This window comes from Drosophila simulans, chromosome 2R (assembly GCF_016746395.2).
Source record: "Drosophila simulans strain w501 chromosome 2R, Prin_Dsim_3.1, whole genome shotgun sequence".
Taxonomy (NCBI): domain Eukaryota; kingdom Metazoa; phylum Arthropoda; class Insecta; order Diptera; family Drosophilidae; genus Drosophila; species Drosophila simulans.
In genome coordinates this window covers 9,932,293-9,952,552 of record NC_052521.2, presented here as the reverse complement: position 1 = coordinate 9,952,552, position 20,260 = coordinate 9,932,293, and the positions used below count along the sequence as shown (strand labels likewise).

At 38.3% G+C, this 20,260-nt stretch overlaps 4 protein-coding genes across 13 annotated transcripts; 1 reads left to right on the top strand and 3 right to left on the bottom strand.

Annotated features, from left to right (window-relative positions):
* Positions 1–54: 54 nt before the first annotated feature.
* LOC6734193 (muskelin) lies at positions 55–3,766 on the top strand. Of its 2 annotated transcripts, none has more exons than XM_016182238.3 (11): positions 55–206; positions 270–485; positions 578–790; positions 853–1,195; positions 1,278–1,416; positions 1,473–2,074; positions 2,138–2,356; positions 2,410–2,729; positions 2,782–2,938; positions 3,000–3,129; positions 3,185–3,766. In XM_016182238.3, the coding sequence occupies exons 2-11, from the start codon at positions 292–294 to the stop codon at positions 3,427–3,429; spliced, it is 2,562 nt and encodes an 853-aa protein (XP_016027225.1). In that variant the 5' UTR covers positions 55–206; positions 270–291; the 3' UTR covers positions 3,430–3,766. The 2 variants fall into 2 exon arrangements, with proteins under 2 accessions (XP_016027225.1, XP_044778596.1); XM_044922661.1 differs by having other exon boundaries at positions 81–225.
* Positions 3,534–6,901, bottom strand: LOC6734192 (G protein alpha q subunit). Its single transcript, XM_016167940.3, has 9 exons — positions 6,432–6,901; positions 5,541–5,704; positions 5,289–5,473; positions 5,067–5,221; positions 4,719–4,847; positions 4,534–4,663; positions 4,326–4,479; positions 4,158–4,265; positions 3,534–4,021 (listed from the first exon to the last, which is right to left on the bottom strand). Exons 2-9 carry the CDS (start codon positions 5,662–5,664, stop codon positions 3,939–3,941), a joined length of 1,068 nt encoding a protein of 355 aa, XP_016027223.1. The 5' UTR covers positions 5,665–5,704; positions 6,432–6,901; the 3' UTR covers positions 3,534–3,938.
* A 341-nt stretch (positions 6,902–7,242) lies between these two features.
* Positions 7,243–8,948, bottom strand: LOC6734191 (G protein alpha q subunit). Its single transcript, XM_002081184.3, has 8 exons — positions 8,816–8,948; positions 8,575–8,759; positions 8,357–8,511; positions 8,165–8,293; positions 7,965–8,094; positions 7,750–7,903; positions 7,549–7,656; positions 7,243–7,340 (listed from the first exon to the last, which is right to left on the bottom strand). Exons 1-8 carry the CDS (start codon positions 8,937–8,939, stop codon positions 7,258–7,260), a joined length of 1,068 nt encoding a protein of 355 aa, XP_002081220.3. The 5' UTR covers positions 8,940–8,948; the 3' UTR covers positions 7,243–7,257.
* Positions 8,949–12,748: 3,800 nt separating this feature from the next.
* On the bottom strand, positions 12,749–19,971 carry LOC6734190 (G protein alpha q subunit). 9 transcript variants are annotated; one of them, XM_039292149.2, is made up of 10 exons: positions 19,840–19,969; positions 18,338–18,428; positions 16,259–16,766; positions 15,949–16,133; positions 15,731–15,885; positions 15,088–15,216; positions 14,748–14,877; positions 14,533–14,686; positions 14,362–14,469; positions 13,688–13,892 (listed from the first exon to the last, which is right to left on the bottom strand). In XM_039292149.2, exons 3-10 carry the CDS (start codon positions 16,374–16,376, stop codon positions 13,810–13,812), a joined length of 1,062 nt encoding a protein of 353 aa, XP_039148083.1. In that variant the 5' UTR covers positions 16,377–16,766; positions 18,338–18,428; positions 19,840–19,969; the 3' UTR covers positions 13,688–13,809. The 9 variants fall into 9 exon arrangements, with proteins under 9 accessions (XP_016027213.1, XP_039148081.1, XP_039148083.1 ...); XM_039292151.2 differs by lacking the exons at positions 14,362–14,469; positions 19,840–19,969 and adding exons at positions 14,123–14,230; positions 15,472–15,600 and having other exon boundaries at positions 18,338–18,434; XM_016167930.3 differs by lacking the exons at positions 13,688–13,892; positions 14,362–14,469; positions 15,088–15,216; positions 19,840–19,969 and adding exons at positions 12,749–13,610; positions 14,123–14,230; positions 15,472–15,600 and having other exon boundaries at positions 18,338–18,434.
* Positions 19,972–20,260: the final 289 nt, after the last annotated feature.

The window sequence follows — 20,260 nt, the reverse complement described above, 5'->3', positions numbered from 1 at the left end:
TAAACTTCAAATTTATATTACTTGTTTTGATTTTACAGCCTAATTCTATAGGTTACTTACACCATGTAAATTGTTTTTAAATGCTAACCGTTTGCCAATGTAATGTAAGACAATCGGTTAATCGACCCCCTGATGAGATAACGGCTACGCCCCTGGCGATCAGCTGTTACTCGGTTGTTTTGGGTGTGGAACAGGGAAGCACAGAAGTACGGACAAGAAAGAACGGTAATAACAGCTATAGCCGAGCTCCGTTAACCTTTTACCGCTAGGATCGTTGGAATAGAACTCGCCATGTCCTCCTCCTCGACATCCAGTCCCACGGACAACAGCTCGCACGGATCGGTGGCGCTGTCCTCGGCCCTTAATCCATCTTTGAACCCGGTCTCCGGCACGAATACCAGCAGCCAGAAGCCTTTTTCGCTTTCCGAGCGCCTGAACTTTGAGATCTACCGTTACTCCAGCTACTCGCCAAACTATCTGCCGGAGTAAGTACTAATTTGGAAAAGAAAATGGATGCCTCGCATTTCGTAATTGTTAAACGGGCATCTTTCTAATTTCCATACCATTCGATTCGTAGAAACGTCCTGGTGGACTGTCCCAACGACCAAACATCTAGGTGGTCCGCGTACACGAACAGCCCGCCGCAATTTCTCACCTTGAAGCTGCGCCGTCCCGCCATTGTGAAGAAAATCAAGTTTGGCAAGTTCGAGAAGTCGCATGTGTGCAACATCAAGAAATTCCGTGTTTACGGCGGCTTGGAGGATGAGCACATGGTTTTACTGCTGGAGGGGTAGGTTATTCAGCTGGTTCTCCGAAATGCATTCTTCAATATAACTCAAATATTTTCCCCAGTGGCCTGAAAAACGATAACGTACCGGAAGTATTCAACCTGCGCTGCCTGACCGAAGACGGTTCGGAAAACCTACCAATACTGTACCTCAAGATCGTGCCCCTGCTCTCCTGGGGTCCGTCGTTCAATTTCAGCATTTGGTACGTGGAGCTGCACGGCCAGGACGACCCCATGTACACCAGTGCTCGTATGAAGAACTACAACTCGCTGCGCGAGGTGGAGATCATTAAGCTGTGTCTGAAGCACTTCCGCCAGCAGGGCTATTTGAGTGCCTTTGGGGCGCTCCAGGAGCAAACGAATGTGCAACTGGAGCACCCGCTGATCAGCGAACTGCATAAGTGTCTGGTAAGAAAGGAATCCCCAGCATAGATCACGTTAAAAACCTTTGAAGTTTGGTATTAAATCCATAAAAAAAACTGTTTCTTAGGTTTTGCAGGGCGACTTTGAGAAGGCTGAACGCTTTATAGTCGAGTGCATAGATGAGGGCCTAATGGATGAGTATTTAAATAAGCAGGACTACAAGCACAGCTGGCAAATGAAGCATACCGAAAGCGACATAAAGCCTGGTAACTATTTTTGTCTCCAAATAGCAATCGTCAGCAGTTAACTTCCTTTATTTCAGGCAACCGCGGTGGTCACCAGCTGGTGGTGGATGCCAAAAGGAGACTTATTTATCTGTACGGCGGCTGGGATGGCTACCAGGACTTGAGCGACCTTTGGGTATTCAATATCGAAGATGATCAGTGGACGCTACTGTGCGAAAGGTCAGAGCTATCCAATGGGCCCACACCGCGATCCTGCCACAAAATGGTCTTTGATCCCATCAGCGAAAATGTATTCATGCTTGGTCGTTACCTGGACAACTCAATTCGAACTTCGGATTATATAAAGAGCGACTTTTACCTTTACGATACGAGGGCTAACAACTGGATGCAAATATGCGATGACACCAGCCAAGTGGGTGGTCCTCAGCTTGTCTATGATCACCAGATGTGCATGGATACCGATAAGCGTACAATTTACGTTTTCGGAGGCAAAATACTCACGCCTCGCAGTGTCAATGCCACGGGTGCGATAGAACCAGAATATTCGGGGCTGTTCTCTTATCACATAGCAACGAACACCTGGGCTCAGATTCTGGTGGACTGCCACCACGCCAGCGCTTCCCTGGCAGATGTTATGTCCATCAAGTCCAGGATCACACACTGCATGGTTTTCCATAACGTATGTTAAATATACATTATAAGCTATGCATGCAGATATATGTATTTGTACGCGCTATTATAGAAACATCGAAAACTCTACATATACGGCGGACAACGAGGCAAGGAGGATCTTGATGAGTTTCTCAGCTACGATGTAGACACCCAGGCCATATCAGTTCTCAACAAGGAGCACCCCCATCACGGAACCACCGCTGGCAACGAAGCCAAATTCGAGCCTTCCTCTGGCTATACATTGCGTGCCACCATTGACTGTGAACGTGATGAAATTTACGTTTTTTCTGTAAGTAGTTCTGACATTATTCCGGCGTTCGTATTTAACTTCTTTATTTGTAGAGCCTAAGTAAGGTTAAGGATCGTCGTGATATACAGCATATTGATGCATCAAACTCCTTTTGGGTTTATTCCTTGCGCAATCACAAGTGGTCAAGGATATATTACTGTCGCCACAGTGGCCAGGATGCAAACTCCATTAACAACATGAATATTTTGGGCGCCAGCAAGGGTGATGGAACCTTAGAACCGTGCCCTCGCTATGCCCACCAGCTGGTGTATGATGATGTGACCAATACCCACTATTTGTTTGGCGGAAATCCTGGAATCTGTCAGCAGCAGCAGCTGAGACTTGATGATTTTTGGCTTTTATGCCTGGAAAAGTATGTAATTTACTATCTGAATGTAATCGATGATAATTTCCTTATATTTTAGACCCAAAAGAGAGGAGATCCTGAAGCATTGTCGGTTTTTGGTGCGTAAACTGCGCTACGAGGAGATGACGCGCCAGGATCCCATAAAGGCAATGCAGTACTTACGGCATCATATAGCCGATGTTATTGATCACAGCGATGCGGAGCAGTTGAATAATGTTTGTCTAAGAAATTACTTATGGTTTTGTATCTTTTTTATATCGGAGTTTATTCTTTTAGTTCCACAAGCTTGCGTCTTTACTCTTCAAAAACCATGATGGTAACCTTGAAAGAGGATGTAACACACCTGCGTTGTGTGCTGATGCAGACGATCTCGAAACGGATTCCGATGTATCGGCAAAGATCAAAGGTTTTATTAGTCAATAATGAATTCTTATTGGATGACTCAACTTGTTTCTTTACAGAGGAAGTGGCTGATGGACCCGCTACCGAGAACCTCTCCCTGGAGTCGAACGAAAGCATGATCTCTTCTGGAATCTCAGATACTGCGTCTAGTCCGAGCTCCTCCTCATGCACCAAAAGGGCGCGGACGGAGTGCACACCCGAGCTGAAGAATAAGCGAGCTTTCCTGTTCAACAAACTGGTGCAATTGATGCCACCGAGCATGGTCCAACCTGAACGCAACCTTAGCGACTTTGTGGTCATGTAAATGTTTACGTGCCAAAACCGAATCAATACGAGCCCCCATCCAAGATTATATTTAGCTTATTAAGTGTGTGAGAGTTTCGTTTTAAACTGTTGATCATCGTGATGTTTAATTCGCTTGTTTGCCCATATAAGGTTCTACGGTTAATGCAAAGCATGACATATATATGATTTTATTGTGATAGTTCACGTGTACTGAAACCCCGGCTAAAAGCAGCTGGATTCATAGTTAGTGCGTTTAGGCTGAATAAGAACAGTATGTAAACCGTGTTATATTTAATGGATTGTATATGTAAACATAAGATTGAAATAAAAAACAGTTTTTTAACGTCCAAAAGCAACAAGGCGCCTTTAAAATACATCAGTTTATAATACGATGGCAAATATAGCTTATAAATAATTTAAAAATTATTTTCTGTTGTACATACATTTATTTCCTTATTTTTAAAATATGATACGTAAACCTTGTTCCTCATCAATATGATTTAAATAGACATTTTATAGAAATCGAGGTTACAGCAAATTAGTTTCACTTAAATGCGATTCCAGAATGGTGTCCTTGACAGCAGTGAACACAAACTTAATATTTTCAGTATCTACAAAACCAAAAACATTTATTTAGTTATTGTGTGCAAAGCGTCTATAGATTTTGTATTGAATAACAATAAAACACCAACAAGGAATTCAAAAAGATCTGATTTTTTCAAAAATCAGAATAAAAAGCAGACTTACTTGTAGCTACGGTGAAATGAGAATAGATTAACTTGTAAGGATCAGTTTTCACGCTAGTAAACATTTGCCGTATGAATTCTCGGCCCGCCCTAGCATCCTTCTTTGGACCTGGTTAATAGGATGTCAAATTAAATCCTTTACATGTACGTTTGCTTGGGGTCAACTTACCATTATATTCAGGAAAATAGTCTGCCAAATGCGTTGACAATATTTTCTGTTTAAATAAATCCTCTTTGTTTAGAAACAGAATCACGGACGAGTGTTGAAACCATTCAAACGATATTATATGGTGAAATAAAGCTTTAGATTCCATCATACGATTCTGAAATAAGCAATTTGGTTATTCATTGGAAAAAATTGAATTTCAAAAGAATACCTCATTCTCCGATTCAGCCAAAGTTAGATCAAACTCGGACATGGCAACCAAAAACATAAGTGATGTCACATTGGAAAAACAATGAATCCACTTTCTCCTCTCTGTTCGTTGACCAGCGACGTCCACCAATCTGTGTTGTAGTATTTAATTGAAGTTATTAATTTCAATATATTTTAAACAAATACCTAATCAGAAAACCGTCCAAATTGAAGGGATACTCAACAATATTGGTTGTTGGCGCTCGAACATGAAGAATGTCCTGATCAGTTGCCTGGTAATCACTCCGTTCAATTCGAGCTATGTCGTTCAAAAAGCTAATTGGATGAAGAATGAAGCGATTTTAACTGAAGTTATTCAGCAGCCTTTAATTATGCTTAATGCAAATGCTTTGATAAAATGTAACTATTATCACATTCAAGAGAAAGTATTGAGCCTTTTTTAAGTATGTATAATTAGAGTAGATATTAAACTCCGCACTAATAATCGTAAAATGTGCCTCAGATATTGCTTAGTAAATCGACCCGCTCACTCACTATTCAGTTGAATCAGTCAGCTGATATTCCCTACGACGATTGTAGCACTCCTTGATGCCAGCATCTTTCCAAAGCGTTTTGATGGCATTCAAGTAGGGCGCCTCCAGGCTGGTAACTGTCTTGTAATCGATGCTCTTCACAAGATCAGCAAGTTTCTGTGGATCATATGATCTCCATTGGAGGCAAATCACTTGGTATTATTGGTGCAGTAATTAGTCTTACACTATGCTCCTGCTGACCGTAGGGAATCTGCAGAGTATCCATTGCACTGATCATCGACTGCATGGCCATGAATATGTTTTGGAAAACATTTTTGGTGAACTGCTTCCTCTCCTTGTCCAAAAATCCGTTGCCGTGAATAATGCGCATTTGTTTGATGAATGTGGTCTTGCCAGATTCACCTGTGCCTGCGATTGTGGTTTTTTTGGTTATATACATTGGCCATGGAATTAATAATTCTCCGATTTCACTTACCCAGGACCAATAGCTTAAGTTCGCGTCGTGCTTTCTTCTTTTCCGCTTTCAGGACCTTATCAATTTCCCTGCTGATACGCCTTTCCTCACAAGCCTGGTCCGATAAGCAGCAGTCCATGTTCATTCCTGCAGGTTTATCCTCTGGTTCCTGGACTATTTAGATTCTGTATTTGTCGAGTGAAGATCGCAATAGATCAATATATATACCCCTTTCTTTGAAAGGGTATACTTGATCGTTGAAAGTGTGTAAAACGTAGAAGGAAGAGTTACCTACCCTGTTGCTTCATTATTTATTATCAATAAGTATAGATCCTGTCCGTCCGTTTGTTAGTAAGTCGGAATATTGGAAACTATGGGACTAAAAAGTACACTGGAACCGAATCTTGCATGCAGATGCCAGTGACACATGTGTATCTTAATATAACTCCGAAATATTATAACTCCGAAATAATATAACGACTCCGAAAGTTTTAGATCGTCTCATATCTCAAGCGATTTTCAAAAATTCCGACGCGGATCTATCAACTCGCCTTGTGGCCTTCAACATTATCATATGAAATAGGGCTCTGCCTATACGAATAATATTATCTTCGCTTTGTGTATTAATACAAAACAAAATGTTACTCACGACTAAAATATCGAAGCTGAACATTTTATCGAGTTGTAATTATTAAATGTATGCCGAAACCCATATTGGCAATGTTTTAAATAAGTTTATAAAATATTTCATAAATATAAAATTAAGTAACTATAATTTTTTGATTCTGTCGACTGCAATGAATCACTCATACATATATAATGTATATACAATTATATTTTGTAGGCATTTCTCTTCTTTCTACGAGTTCCGGATAAAGGAAGTGATAACACGGTATTATATAACTGACTCACGTGCTTACAAAATATTTTCTTTATAATTTTTATATAAGATTTAACATTTATTTCACCGATTTAACTGCCTTCGTTTTTTGGGCGTTTTTCTTTTTGTGGTTCGTTTTTTGAAGTGATGAAACGAATTATTGGAATTTCAGGCACGTGATTAATTTCTAATTTTTTGTAGATTTTAAATTTATTTCACCAATTTTACGGGTTTGTTTGATTTATTTTTTTAGCTTTTATTCCTGTTCTGTAGGTTATAAAAAATTTTAGGCTTCCAAAACCGTCGACTTAACACAATTTTTTCAGTCTATATATGTTCTAATTGAGGGTTTTTCTAAGACTAATTGGCGACGAATTTTATATTTTCACCCGCTCGATATCGAAAATTGTCGAGAACTGAACTTACTTAATTCGCCCTACTCAAGTCACTAAGAGCGATTTTTAAGAGAATTTTTTATCTTTTCCCATTCTCTTGTACTTGGTTGACTCTTTTAATGTAGATTAAGTTAATTTGTAATGTCAATAAAAACACGAATAATTATTTTTAAGAGCCCACCAATGCAGAGCTCTTATAACGTGTTTTATTTATTAAAAACACCAAACGAAAAAAAAAAGTCCTAAAAAACATAGAGATAATATAAAACTAATGGTATAATACAGCTACATCGTTGGCCAAGGAATTTATAAGACATGCAAATAATTTCTTAATCAATAGATTGATATATAAAGCGAATGCATAAACATATATGTTTATGTGTGCTAATACAAAAACAAAATAAAATTTATTTTTATTATCTTCATGGGGAGACCACATAAAAGTTAGGGATCCACGCTCATATTAAAACAGATTACTTTCTTTTAGGTTGCTTTGCAAAATTGTATCCTTTACTGCAACGAACACAAACCTAATGTTCTCCGTATCTAAAAATAAAATAAATAACTTAATTAGATGGGATTTGTAACGTATTATTTAGCTACTTGTTAAGCTGTACGTTACTTTACATAATATGCAATAGCAAATTGAACCGTATGTTTAACAAAAACATTGTTTTGTCAAAAATACATAACCTCCTAATATAAGAATTGAACAACTGCATTTTAATCAAACAAATCAAGACAATTCACTTACCTGTAGCACATGTAAAATGCGAATATATCTTTTTCTGTGTATCTAAACTAATGCTTTCAAACATACGTAGCACATATTCTCTGGCCGCATTTGCATCTTGTTTTGGACCTGTTTTGTAAAGAATCCCAGTAAAATATTAAAATATTAATATTAATCAAATATATTGATCAAAATTGGATTATATAACTTTTTACCGCCTACCATCGTATTCAGGAAAATAATCTACCAAATGCGAATACATTATTTTCTCATCCAACACGTCCATCTTGTTTAGAAACAGAATGATTGAAGCATTTTTAAACCATTCAAATGTTATGATAGTATGAAATAGAGCCTTTGATTCCTCCAGTCGATTCTGCAATAATCCAATTTTATTATTTTTGGCTATTATTTAATAAAATGCCTTTAAGTTATACATCGTTTTCGGATTCCATCATGAACTGATCATATTCCGAAAGTGCTGCCAAAAATATAATCGATGTTACGTTCGAAAAAAAGTGAATCCATTTTCTTCTCTCAGTTCGCTGTCCTGCGACATCCACCATGCTGTTTATAAACAAAAAAGATTTTTATATAATAAAATAAATGAAAAACGCCCTAAAATTTCGATTTATACCTCAGCACATAGCCATCCAACTCAAAAGGATAAACGTTAATATTAAATGTAGGCTCTCGAGCACGCAGAATATCCTGCTCGGTTGGTAAGTAATCAGCCTGTTCAATGCGACCTATGTCACCCAAGAAACTAAAATAAAAAAATTATTAAAAAACCATTTTGGATGTCGTCGCTCCTGGTGTCCCAACTCACTATTCAGTGGAATCAGTCAGCTGATATTCCCTACGACGATGATAGCACTCCTGGATGCCAGCATCGTCCCAAAGCGTTTTGATGGCATTCAAGTATGGATCCTCGAACGTGGTAACGGTCTCGTAATCGATGCTCATCACCAGATCGGCCAGTTCCTGTGGATCGCAAGATGTTGTTTGAGCTTAATCGTATTCTGATTGGGTAAATGATTCACTTACACTATGCTCTCCCTGACCATAGGAAATCTTCAGCATATCCATGGCCTTGATCATTGACTGCATGGCCATGAATATGTTCTGAAAAACCAGCTTGATGTACCCACGCTTGTCCTCGTCCGAGTAACCGCTGCCGTGGATAATACGCATCTGTTTGATGAACGTGGACTTCCCGGACTCGCATGCCCCTGTGGATATACACACATTGTATCCTGGATACATCCCAATTCCCCTCTCCACGTACCCAATAGCAGTAGTTTGAGATCGCGCTTAGACCGTTTTTTCTCCAGACGCAACTGTTTGTCAATTTCCTCATTGATACGCCTTTTTTCCATTGCCTCGGTCGATAAACAGCAGTGCATATCCATGCTGACTTTATTTATGAATCCTTTAATTAATTGTAAACTTTACTTTGCTTTTAGGTCAATTAAGACACTTTTTGATAGTATCCAAACGAGAATGTATCTTTTTTTGTGCGCTTCCGATCAGTTTGCGTAGTTATTCATTGGCTGGATAAAGATTTTGATGTAAGATGCGATTTTTCGTATCGTTTACTTTTCTTTTTAGTGTCCTTAAAACCAGACTTTTTCTTCTATGCGATGCTCACAAGCACGTCCGTAACCCATCGAGAATGGCTGAAAACTGATTTTGATTTCCAAAATTAAAAAATTTAATTCCCGAGCCCTAAAAATGTTTAATGACTTCTTGATAAAGCACATCAGAACACCCGGAGAAATATCGTTAAAAACATCCCTGCGGATTTCTGAAACTCCCAATTCCCAGTGAGCGCATATCCAATATATAATCCAATCCACCACACAGCTCTAAAACTCTAAAACTCTAAAACTAAAATATTGATTTTATATCGAAATCCATTTTCCAAAAAAGGTATAGGATAGCATATCATAGTCGCAATAGCAAAACACGCATGAGGTCTTTTCAATATACTTTTATTTATATTATATTGGTTTTTTCATTAATATTAAGGTGTACATAGATACTTTTAATTATCTAAAAAATTTGTTTAGTTACAATTGCCACGCATACAATCGCCGTCTGCTCCGTCAATATGATTTGTATGACAAATGTATAGACACCCAGGAAAACCCCGTCCGTCCAATATCAATTCAATTCAATCAATTCAATTCAAATGCTACAGTTATCAATAGTCGGCCCATGGACATGTTGGACTGTCTCTGTCTCCAAATCGGGTCTGTGTGGATTGCCTTAATCCTAGGCTAAGCATGCAGTTCCAGTGGATGTTTCATTAGCTTCTGATTTACACGTATGTATGTATATGCTTAGGTGTGCAATGGAGAAACTAGAGTCGAATATTACTATTTCTCCCTAATGTCGCCCGAACTCACAACTAATATTTCTTACTGCTTATCCCGATGTTGAGTTTATAGGGTTTTATTTCAAAACCGAAAACTTCGTCTAGCCATTCTTATTATCGATAATGTAGTTTTCTTCAACGTCAAGGGCGATTTTCATTCGGGATTCTTTTTTAAGGATTTTTTTTCATTTTTTTTTTTGCTTTTCAAGCTTTCTTATGTGGAATGTGGTCATTCATTTCATTTACATACATAGTTAAAGTAAAAACTAGCCACCGAATGCCATGCCTAAATGGTTTTCAAGTATCTGAAAATCGTGGCCATACTTATCGAGTATCCGGCCCGAAGGATCAAATTGCATCCTTCGCTTTCATTCCGCTCTAGATTTACACAATTACATAAATTTCCCATTTAAATTGTTGTCCCTTTTGCTTGCAGTTCTGTTTGAGTTTGTTGCTTAGAAAATTTCTTTGTTTACTTTGTTTAATCTTAATTCCTTACAATATTCTGAAATTCCTTTAGCAATCGTCGGATTTGTGTATTATGTACTCGGCATCTCTATATTGGAAATACATATCTAGTAGATTCATCTGCGTTACTTTGGTTTTATCATGTAATTTTAGTTATTAATCGTAACAATTGTAAGTGTAATCAAAATTATAAATTGTATATAAAAATACAAAATACATACATTAATGGTTTATATCAAATTCTCATTTTATTATAGTTCACTTTGCGTTTAATGTACACTTACATACACATGCTCGATTATGTGGTATATCTCTCGGGAGGCCTTCGAATCCCCTCGCGAGTAATTTGCCAAATATTTACATACAACTGTCTGACTATCGGTGCGTATCATAAAATTAAGGAACCAATCTATCAATCCAAAGCACAACAATCTGGCCATACACACATGCTGATAATCTGAATGTTTTGGGGCATTTAACAGGCTCCAGTAGTGGTACATAAAAATCAAGTTTCGAGTACCCACTTGGAGTTTGTCCTATATAAAATATGGGTATTCATTATGCTGGAAAGGCACAAAATGCTAGGGAAATCATATCGAAATCGATCAATTTATAGTGTGCGTATGTGTGGCTGCAAAGTCGGAACATTTTATCATTGAAACCGCCGAAAAACTCTTGTATTTAAGGATGGAATTTTCGGAAGAAACAAATAACAAAATGTTAAGGATCAAAATAAATGGGAGACTTTGTCTGCTCGCTGATGCTGATGCAATTCATTGGACGGAAAACTATATATATGTATGTCAGTGTGTGAATGTCTATAATGCCGTGGATATAAAAAACATGCCAGGCCAAGCTCGGAGCTACCAAATTGGATGCCAGCTGTGAATTTGTATTCGCATATTCGCAAGAACCTAAACCGATTCCATATCCATACCGATCGGGCCTCAAAACTCATTGGCTTCTTCTCATTGTGTTCTCTGCTACATCTTTTAAAATACACATTGACTTATTGAAGCTTTTTAAAAGCTAATCCATTGGTTAATCATAAAAATGGTTTAATTACTTTACTTTTACTTTCACTAGATGTGGTTACGAGGATTAAAGCTTTATACAACACACTGTTGAATCGTACTTAAACTAAGATGCGTCTTGGTTTTTGGTTATTCGCGGACATAGGATTCTCAATTGTCCACTCCCGTGGGTAGAGTCTTCCGCTTGGAGTTGTGGCAAAGTGTCTACTCCTCTGTGGCCCCGAGGGAACTAAACTCCAAGTGATGGGGATGTGGGTTGAGGGAATCTCGCTCGGTTGAACAAAATAAGTGTACTCTAAATTATGAAAAACATTTTGCTTCATATTTATTTTACATACATGTACGTTTCAATTGTTTTCCATTTTATTTATTTTTTGTTTCCACATATGCGTAGAGTAGAATTGTTTTTATTTGGATTTTTACATAAATAATTTGTTGATGGGGTTTTCTATTTATGTGCGTCTCATTTAGTTATCCTTGTATATTAAATTAAACTAAAATTATAAAAACAAAAACAAAACACTGGACCCGCTCGGCAGACCTCGCCGTTTTGGCTAGCCGCCAAAAGCGAGTCCCTTGTTGCATACATTAAGATCTATAAAATAAGCAAACAACTAACAAAGTTAATGTAAAAATTACGAAAATCAAGCTATTTTTGATAACAATGTTTCGACTGAAATTTTGATGGCAACAAAAGTACGTGAGAGCAAAACTTTCCCTTCTGATAGTTGTGTTTCTCGACCAGTGGTATATCGCATTTGATTGGATTTAACCTGATGTCTGATTAAATATCAATATGTTGTATGGATTCTGCTGTTGCATGTTGCATGGGTGGTTATCGACATTTTTACAAACACGTATTTAATGAATGCTCCATGTAAATGTTTCTGGCGTTTCTCATACAAATCTAGCTCCTATATCGTTTTGTATTGGTTTGCATGCGTTTCATTTGTTTTCTTTTCATTCTCATGGTATTAATACGAATCGTAATTTACAATGAATGGAGCTCGCGCAATGCAGATTAATCAATTTTTAAATTGTTACATATGCGTTTTATGAATTATTATATCTGCTTTCTTGTATAGTTAAATATTCCGGTAAACAATAGTATCAATATTTACGCTTTACTGTTTAGCTTAATAAAAAATACGGTATTATCTGTGATTTCGTTTTCATTCATTTTATCATTTTATCAGCTTATCATTTTCGGTTTATTATTTTTACACGCCTATATGCCCTGAAATTCTAATAAGAAACTTCTTGCATATATAATTCTTTGAATATATATATATATATTTCGGGGATTTTTACGCAAAAGTATGTTTTTGTTTTTCTGTAGTTATTTAGTAAAATGTTGCTTTATTATGTTATGCTTCAGTACGACAAAGTTGTTTCAGTTTGTTGTTCCTTATCAAGCTTTTGATTAAATTTACGTTTCATATTTTGTGTTTCGGATTTTATTACAAAAGTTACTATAGTAATAAATTTATTTAAATACTACAGAGTGACAACAACTAATTCGGACGATATTTTGTATAAAAACTTTTCAAGGAAATCATGTTTCTTGTGTAGGAAGGAAAAACTACCATCAGATTTATTCAAATCTAACCAAAAACTCTATCGATTGGATCCCAATCATTTCTGGCCACTGTCTTTTTGACTTTCAAGAGTTTTCCTAGTCGAAACACCAAAAAAAATCACACAACGTTTTCTGAAAACTTTGCCGCTAGAAAGAATACAAGTACTGCAATATTTAATTATTGTTTTACGAATCGTCATATTCGTAAGAGAAACTCTGCCCTGATTATTTGTTGTCACGCTGTATCAGATTTTGTGTTATTTTTCTCTCAAATTAAAATGTATACATCTTTTCCATCATTCTGCTGATGCGGTTTTAGCATCTCAGTTTAGTATTCTATTTATGCTACAATTTTCGGTTCCTGATGTAACAAACGTAAGAAACTTTCTCGGGTCTAATTTATGCCTAATTTTCGGCCACATTCGCTCGCTTCTCAATTCTTCTTTTATATTTAGTAAATATGCGAAAAAGGAATTATATGAATGTGTATGTGTGTTTGTATAAAAATCACAAAAATAGTTTTTCGATCCAAATCCAGTTTAGACCAAATTATATTCCTTAAGGTTCGATTGCAGAATTGTGTCCTTAACAGCTGCAAACACAAACCTTATATTTTCCGTATCTAGACAAAGAGAAGAAGACGTAGTTAGTTTGGTTTTGTCAGATAATACTATGATAGTAAACTGCACACATATTCCATTCACGATATTTAACAGACTATATTTAGTTTTTATTGAGGGACTTTGAAAAACAAATCATATACATAATAAATAATTAATTCATTTGCATTGCCACTTTTCCTGATATCCGCACTGCCCGCCTTAGCCCAAATTGAATTCCTTAAGTGCATTTTGCATAATTGTATCTTTGACAGCGCAGAACACAAGTTTGATGTTTTCGGTATCTGTTTACCAAGAGATCGTTGTTTTATTAGAAATCAGTTCGTTTAGGTTTACAAATTTGACTAGCGATACACTACTACTCTCTACTCTAGATCAGCGGCAAAAGCAAATATGCAAATGTAAATGTTTTTCACACAAAAGTTTACCTTTTGACCAGTCCCTTATAGGCTGAAAACTAAAATCACATCCACACGCAATTTCTGACCAAACACCGAACTGGCGGCAAACTTACCTGTAGCACACGTGAAATGAGAATAGATAATTTTTTCGGAATCTGGATTTAAATCTACAAACATTCGCAGTATAAACTCTCGGGCCGTTATTGCATCTCGCTGAGGACCTGTTTCGATAAGAAGGCAAATATGAGGTTACGTCTAGCGAGGTTCTACGAAAACTAGCAAATAATCTACGGATGATATTGGCGATTTGAGGCAATTACATAGATCTTAAGTACATAAGGTGAAAGTCCACCTGTTGCCGTTGTGAAATGCGAATAGCATTGACGTTCGGGATCTGGATTGCAGGCCAAGTACTTTTTCAGAACGAACTGCTTGGCCGCAGCGTGATCCTGTTTTGGACCTGGTTCATTGCCGCATAAAATCGTACATAATTATGGCCACCTTTACCATTCGGAACACTTACCATCGTATTCAGGAAAATAGTCTACCAAATGCGAATACATTATTTTCTCCTCCAACAAGTCCTTCTTATTCAGGAAAAGAATAACTGACGAATTTTGAAACCAAGGGTATGTAATTATAGTACGAAATAAAGCTTTAGATTCCTCCATTCGATTCTGTGAAAGCGTACATTTGATTATTTGATAGAACAAATGTACTCATAACTTGAAATCATACCTCATTATCAGATTCAAACAAGATTTGATCGTACTCCGATAGCGCTACCAAAAATATAATTGATGTCACATTCTCAAAGCAATGAATCCACTTTCTTCTCTCGGATCGCTGACCTCCGACGTCTACCATTCTGTTTATAAGGAAAAATATATTATTGTAAGAAAGTTAAATAACAAATTAACTACATTTAAGGCCAAACATACAAGCATTTAATTCTAGAGCGCAAGCGACGAATCTATTTGTAACTAAATTGTAAGACATCGTCTTTCACTAGCTTTACAATGACCATTTACATTTCTAGCCTTGACGGTAATCACCAATTGATATTTTTAATAGATACCTAAACACAATGCCATCCAAATCGAATGGATACTCAAGAATGCCAGTTGTCGGCACTCGAGCACGCAGAATATCCTGCTCGGTTGGCAAGTAATCAGCCTGTTCAATTCGAGCTAGATCGCTCAAGTAGCTAAATCAGATAAATTAATAAACTTTTAAAACAAAGAACAGAACCAAAAACAGTGGCAAAAGTAGTTTTGCAACCCGTCTCAGTCCATCAACTTCGCTGAAGGCCCTAACTAGGTCCCTGAATTATTTGCTTGAAGAAACATGCGCTGGAGAAATTCTTAAGTGTGTAGTTACAAAGTACAAAATATATTTTAACCAAAACCAAACAAGAGGTCATGCACATGCAATGAAGTAAGAGTAGAAAGATGGTATGTACCTAAATCTGATTTCTTCTAAATCGAAGGGATACTCAATTATCCCTGTTGTGGGCACACGAACTCTTAAAATGTCTTGCTCAGTGGGTAAATATGCAGGTTGAGCCACACGATCGAGATCCTTCAGATAACTATACATAAACAAGACAATTGATTTAGTTTGCATAGTCGTTTCGGTAGTTTCAGTCTCATCAGTTCGTTTTTGGGTCATTTTGCGGACGGATTTAATCCGTTCCCTTTGCATGCCAACGGTTAACTTACTATTTGGCTGAATCAGTCAGCTGATATTCCCTACGACGATCATAGCACTCCTGGATGCCAGCATCGTCCCAAAGCGTTTTGATGGCATTCAAGTATGGATCCTCGAACGTGGTAACGGTCTCGTAATCGATGCTCATCACCAGATCGGCCAGTTCCTGTGGATCGTAAGATGTTGTTTGAGCTTAATCGTATTCTGATTTGGTAAATGAATCACTTACACTATGCTCTCCCTGACCATAGGAAATCTTCAGCATATCCATGGCCTTGATCATTGACTGCATGGCCATGAATATGTTCTGAAAAACCAGCTTGATGTACCCACGCTTGTCCTCGTCCGAGTAACCGCTGCCGTGGATAATACGCATCTGTTTGATGAATGTGGACTTCCCGGACTCGCCAGTGCCTGGGGATATAGGATTGGAAAATATATATAACCATAAGCGGCGGGCATACAATGCAATTAGCGAGGCGGTTTCAATTGCATTAAGCCAGGCTAAGTGCAATCGAAATGGGCCATGCTCCACTTACCCAGTAGTAGCAGTTTAAGCTCGCGGCGCGCATCTCTCTTGTCCCGGCGCAACTGCTTCTCGATTTCCTGATTGATGCGCTTTTGTTCCTTGGCCTCCTCCGATAAACAGCACTCCATGCTAACTAGATTTATAGACGCTTTCGCGTGCTGCTGCCACTACGCTCGACAGGCCGTTCCGTATATAAAATGTATGCTGTTTGGATGGTGGGATGGTCTCCTGGACTCCCTTCTCTGGACCCTCGGACACCTAGCTAATTGGTTGTATGGCGGGCGCTGAATTCACCCGTTCCAAGTTATAGATTCTGTTTCAGTTTCGATTGGTGCATTTGTACTTCGGCTTTGCTCGCTCTGCAGACCTCCTCCAGCGCTTACGATCCAGGCTCTCTTTGGCTATTGCTATTGCTAATTACGGGTCTACGCTAAGTTCTTGACCAGATTTCGGTGACTCGGAGGCTGAGAGTGATGGCTACTAATGAACAAAGACCACATCGAACGATCCAAGAACATCTGAAAGGAGACAAAGCTTTGATTTAGTGCTTGCATAACCGAACTGTAGGATCTATCCAACTATTTCTGCTACGGACCACCACAGTTGTTGGCCCAACGAGAGTTCGCCGCGTTGTGTCCCGTGCTGGCAATTAACATTTCATATTTGCTAGCCTGCCCCACTAGCTAGCGACGTCGATGACGACGTCGGATATAGATGGCCCATGGCTACCCATGACTACCCCGGGACTTCCTCTGACCATGGCATTGGCTTTGGTTCTAAGTTCTGGGCGTGCTCTCTCTGCGCAGACCTGGGATCGCCCTCTACCAGGTGGCAATAGATTGAGGAAGCGGTCGCCACAATGCCCCTCAGCCAAGTTCAATGCAAGAAAGCTGATTTTGGAAAATATATGGCTTCGCTGGCCACAAGTTCGCGAGAGTGTTCTCCAATTGGGTGGACCAAGCAGGTTATGGATAAGAAGAATTGGCATACCATTCTAATTCGGAAAAAAAAAGCCACCTAGTGAAATTCATGGTACAAAAACACAGCTCTATACACAAAACTAGGAATACCATTGCATAAACTTTAAAACCGATTCTTAATTTGCTTTTATCTTTTAAAGATATGAGTCCACCCGAATCCGTGGTTCATTCATGGGTTCAGCATAGGGCATGCCTATAGAATATAGCCTATAACCACTGGTGCTATTTCCTCTCTTTTCCAACCCCCAGTTTATATATCGAGTGATGGCTAATCCAATTTCGTTTGGCGAACACATTGACATGGGTCGAGGTAAGGCTTTCAGCATGACCACTACCAAATATCGATGGAATACCTAGCAATAATTTTGACAAAAGTCTGACCAGGGGAATTCGGCGGGCTCTGGTTGGCGAATATGGAGATCTGGATAATGATGGCTAGACGCATAGGATTCGGGAGGACTGCTGCACACGGAACACATTGCTCGCTGAGCAAAGCCACAAAATCTAATTAGCAGTGGCAGCAAAATTCAGGGGCAGGGGCACGCAATTGGCGCAATGAAGCGTTTTTTAACAATAGTTTGCCAGATATATCATGCCACCAAATCAGAGGGAGACTTACCCACCGCGAACTGGTCTTATCTGCCTTACATTTTGTATATGCTTATGATAAACCACTCGGAGATAACGTTTGATTTGCCTTCTTAATCTTTAGACGACTACTGCTCTTCTGAAAATCACTTTTCTAATGCAACCTATTTCCGAAAAGCCATTTCTAAGTCGGAAATAGCTTTACGTTACTCATGCAGTTCCTTATCGCATCCTCACCCTCTTTTCGCTTGAGTATTTATGAGCTGATATTTTAGATACAAAAGTACCCTTTCATTATGAATTACAACATTTGTATAAGATCTTGCAGTTAGAAAAGCATGGCTTTTGCCAAAAATAAATATATTGGAATGGTTTGAATCCTTTAAAGTTGGCTGGAGAATAATTCGATTTTTGGATTATAATACTTTTCGGCCAGTTTTTAGCAACCAACAAGTGGTCGTGTCGAAAATTAACCACGATATTACGATTCTTGTGTTGAATCAGTATTCAGTATTACTTACTTAACATTACGGAGACACGGGACTAAAGGTATTCAGACGAGATTCTCCAAAAAGATGTTCCGGTTATCGTCTCGATTTGTTTTAGCTACCACTATGTTATACAAAAAATATTGAATTTCGGGTTTTAGTACGCCGATTGCAGTTCTTCCGGATTGATCGTGTTCTTTGAATTTTTGTTTTGGTTCCCTGCCGATGTTCGGTCTGTTTTAAATATTTTTAGTTTAATCACGCGATTTGCTTTGCGGTGCGTTGGTTGGTCTTACGTTTTTTAGTTAGCTTAAACTAATTTCAAAAGCATTTCGTTTTTAGTTGGTTTGCGGTTTGGAAAACATTTGTTTTTAAGGAACGTGTGTAGTTGGTTATATATTTTTTACTGGTGCTTTGTAATATAAAAGTTACGATAACGTCTGTTCGGCTTCCTTTTAATGTAAATGTGTGATACGATACTATTTATATATGTAGATATATATCTATATATAATTTTCCCTTTTTGCTTCTAGTTTTCGGTGTGTATGAGGGCTGTTGTTGTTGTTGTTCTTGGTTTTTAACGTTTCTTCTTGTTGTTGTTGTTGTTTTTAAACACCAGTCTGTAAATGCAACGAAGTTTCAACAAATATTCATTGTAGTGTAATTGAAACGGAAAAGTATGTACGACGACAACGACGACGACGAGCGGTCTTCAAATTGATTTCACACGAAACACTTAGTGGCTCCTTTTGTATTTAATTTTCTGCATATTTTATGCTTCTTGTATTTGTTTATTTTTCTGTATGCAGTGGAACTGCAAGTAAAGAAGAGAGACAGAGAGATAAGGAGAAGAACGACGATGTGTGGGGGGGGGGGGGGTGGGGGTATTATGGGTGGTAAGGTGGGAATATGCATTCCGGAAAATCATCATCATACTGGCTAAGGTAAACACACACGACCCCCAGCTACCATTTTTTTCATTTTTTGGTTAGCCCACCCGTTTTAAGCCCAAAAATATGCACAATCCACTAGGTAGTTCCGCGACCCCAACTAACTTCTCGGTTAGGAGCACCGTTTAGTGGCAAAAGAAAACCACATTGAGTTAAACAAACTATTTCTTTTTTATATTTCTCAACTTTTTTCCTATTCGCAGTGTTTTTCTCGGGCAAGCAGTGCGACTTGCTGCGCACTGCTTTACGAACGAATACACACAAATATAAGCGAGGGCGTTAACGAAACGAAAAAATTTTGATAGCAATGCGATTCGAAGATTTCGCGATTCGATTCGTTTGTTTAACAATTATGGGGGGGCCTTGCTTAATGGCCAGCACTGTTTGGCGAAAAAACACACTTTACACTGGCATTTCGGGGAACGTTTTCGGTGCTGCTAAATTTTTTTTTTGTCGAGGGGGGGACTTTTTCGGGTGGCTGCCAGGCGGCTGCGGATGGCGACCGCTGGCTGGCGGGGAGTCCGTTTGACGGGGATCTTGCTCGAAACTCACAACATATTCGATTTGGCATCGCTCGCTACTCACAACATATTTAATTTTGCATTTTTCGCTAACGTTGACGCACGACCCGACTTTCGATAGCAGGAGGCGTTATTTGTCCGAACCTATCGGCCCTATCGTTCGTCGATATCGATGGTCGATCCTATCGGACGGCCTTTGAACTAGTGGTGGCAAGACATCGATGTTGGAAAATATGCTATTAAATTAAATTCTTCATTGTATTACATAAGGAAGAGTTTTTTATTGCAGCAGAATAATTAATTGAAGTGGTTTAAATCAATTAAAAAGGAATATCCAAGCAGTTCAGTTTAATTTGAAAATATATTACTTTCGGTATTTTTTAGATGCCATACCTCAACACATGTCGGTGTTGCCATACCGAACTCTACACATGTGTGTCAAAACACATTCTTGGCATTTACGACGGCAACGCCTGACGTCCTTA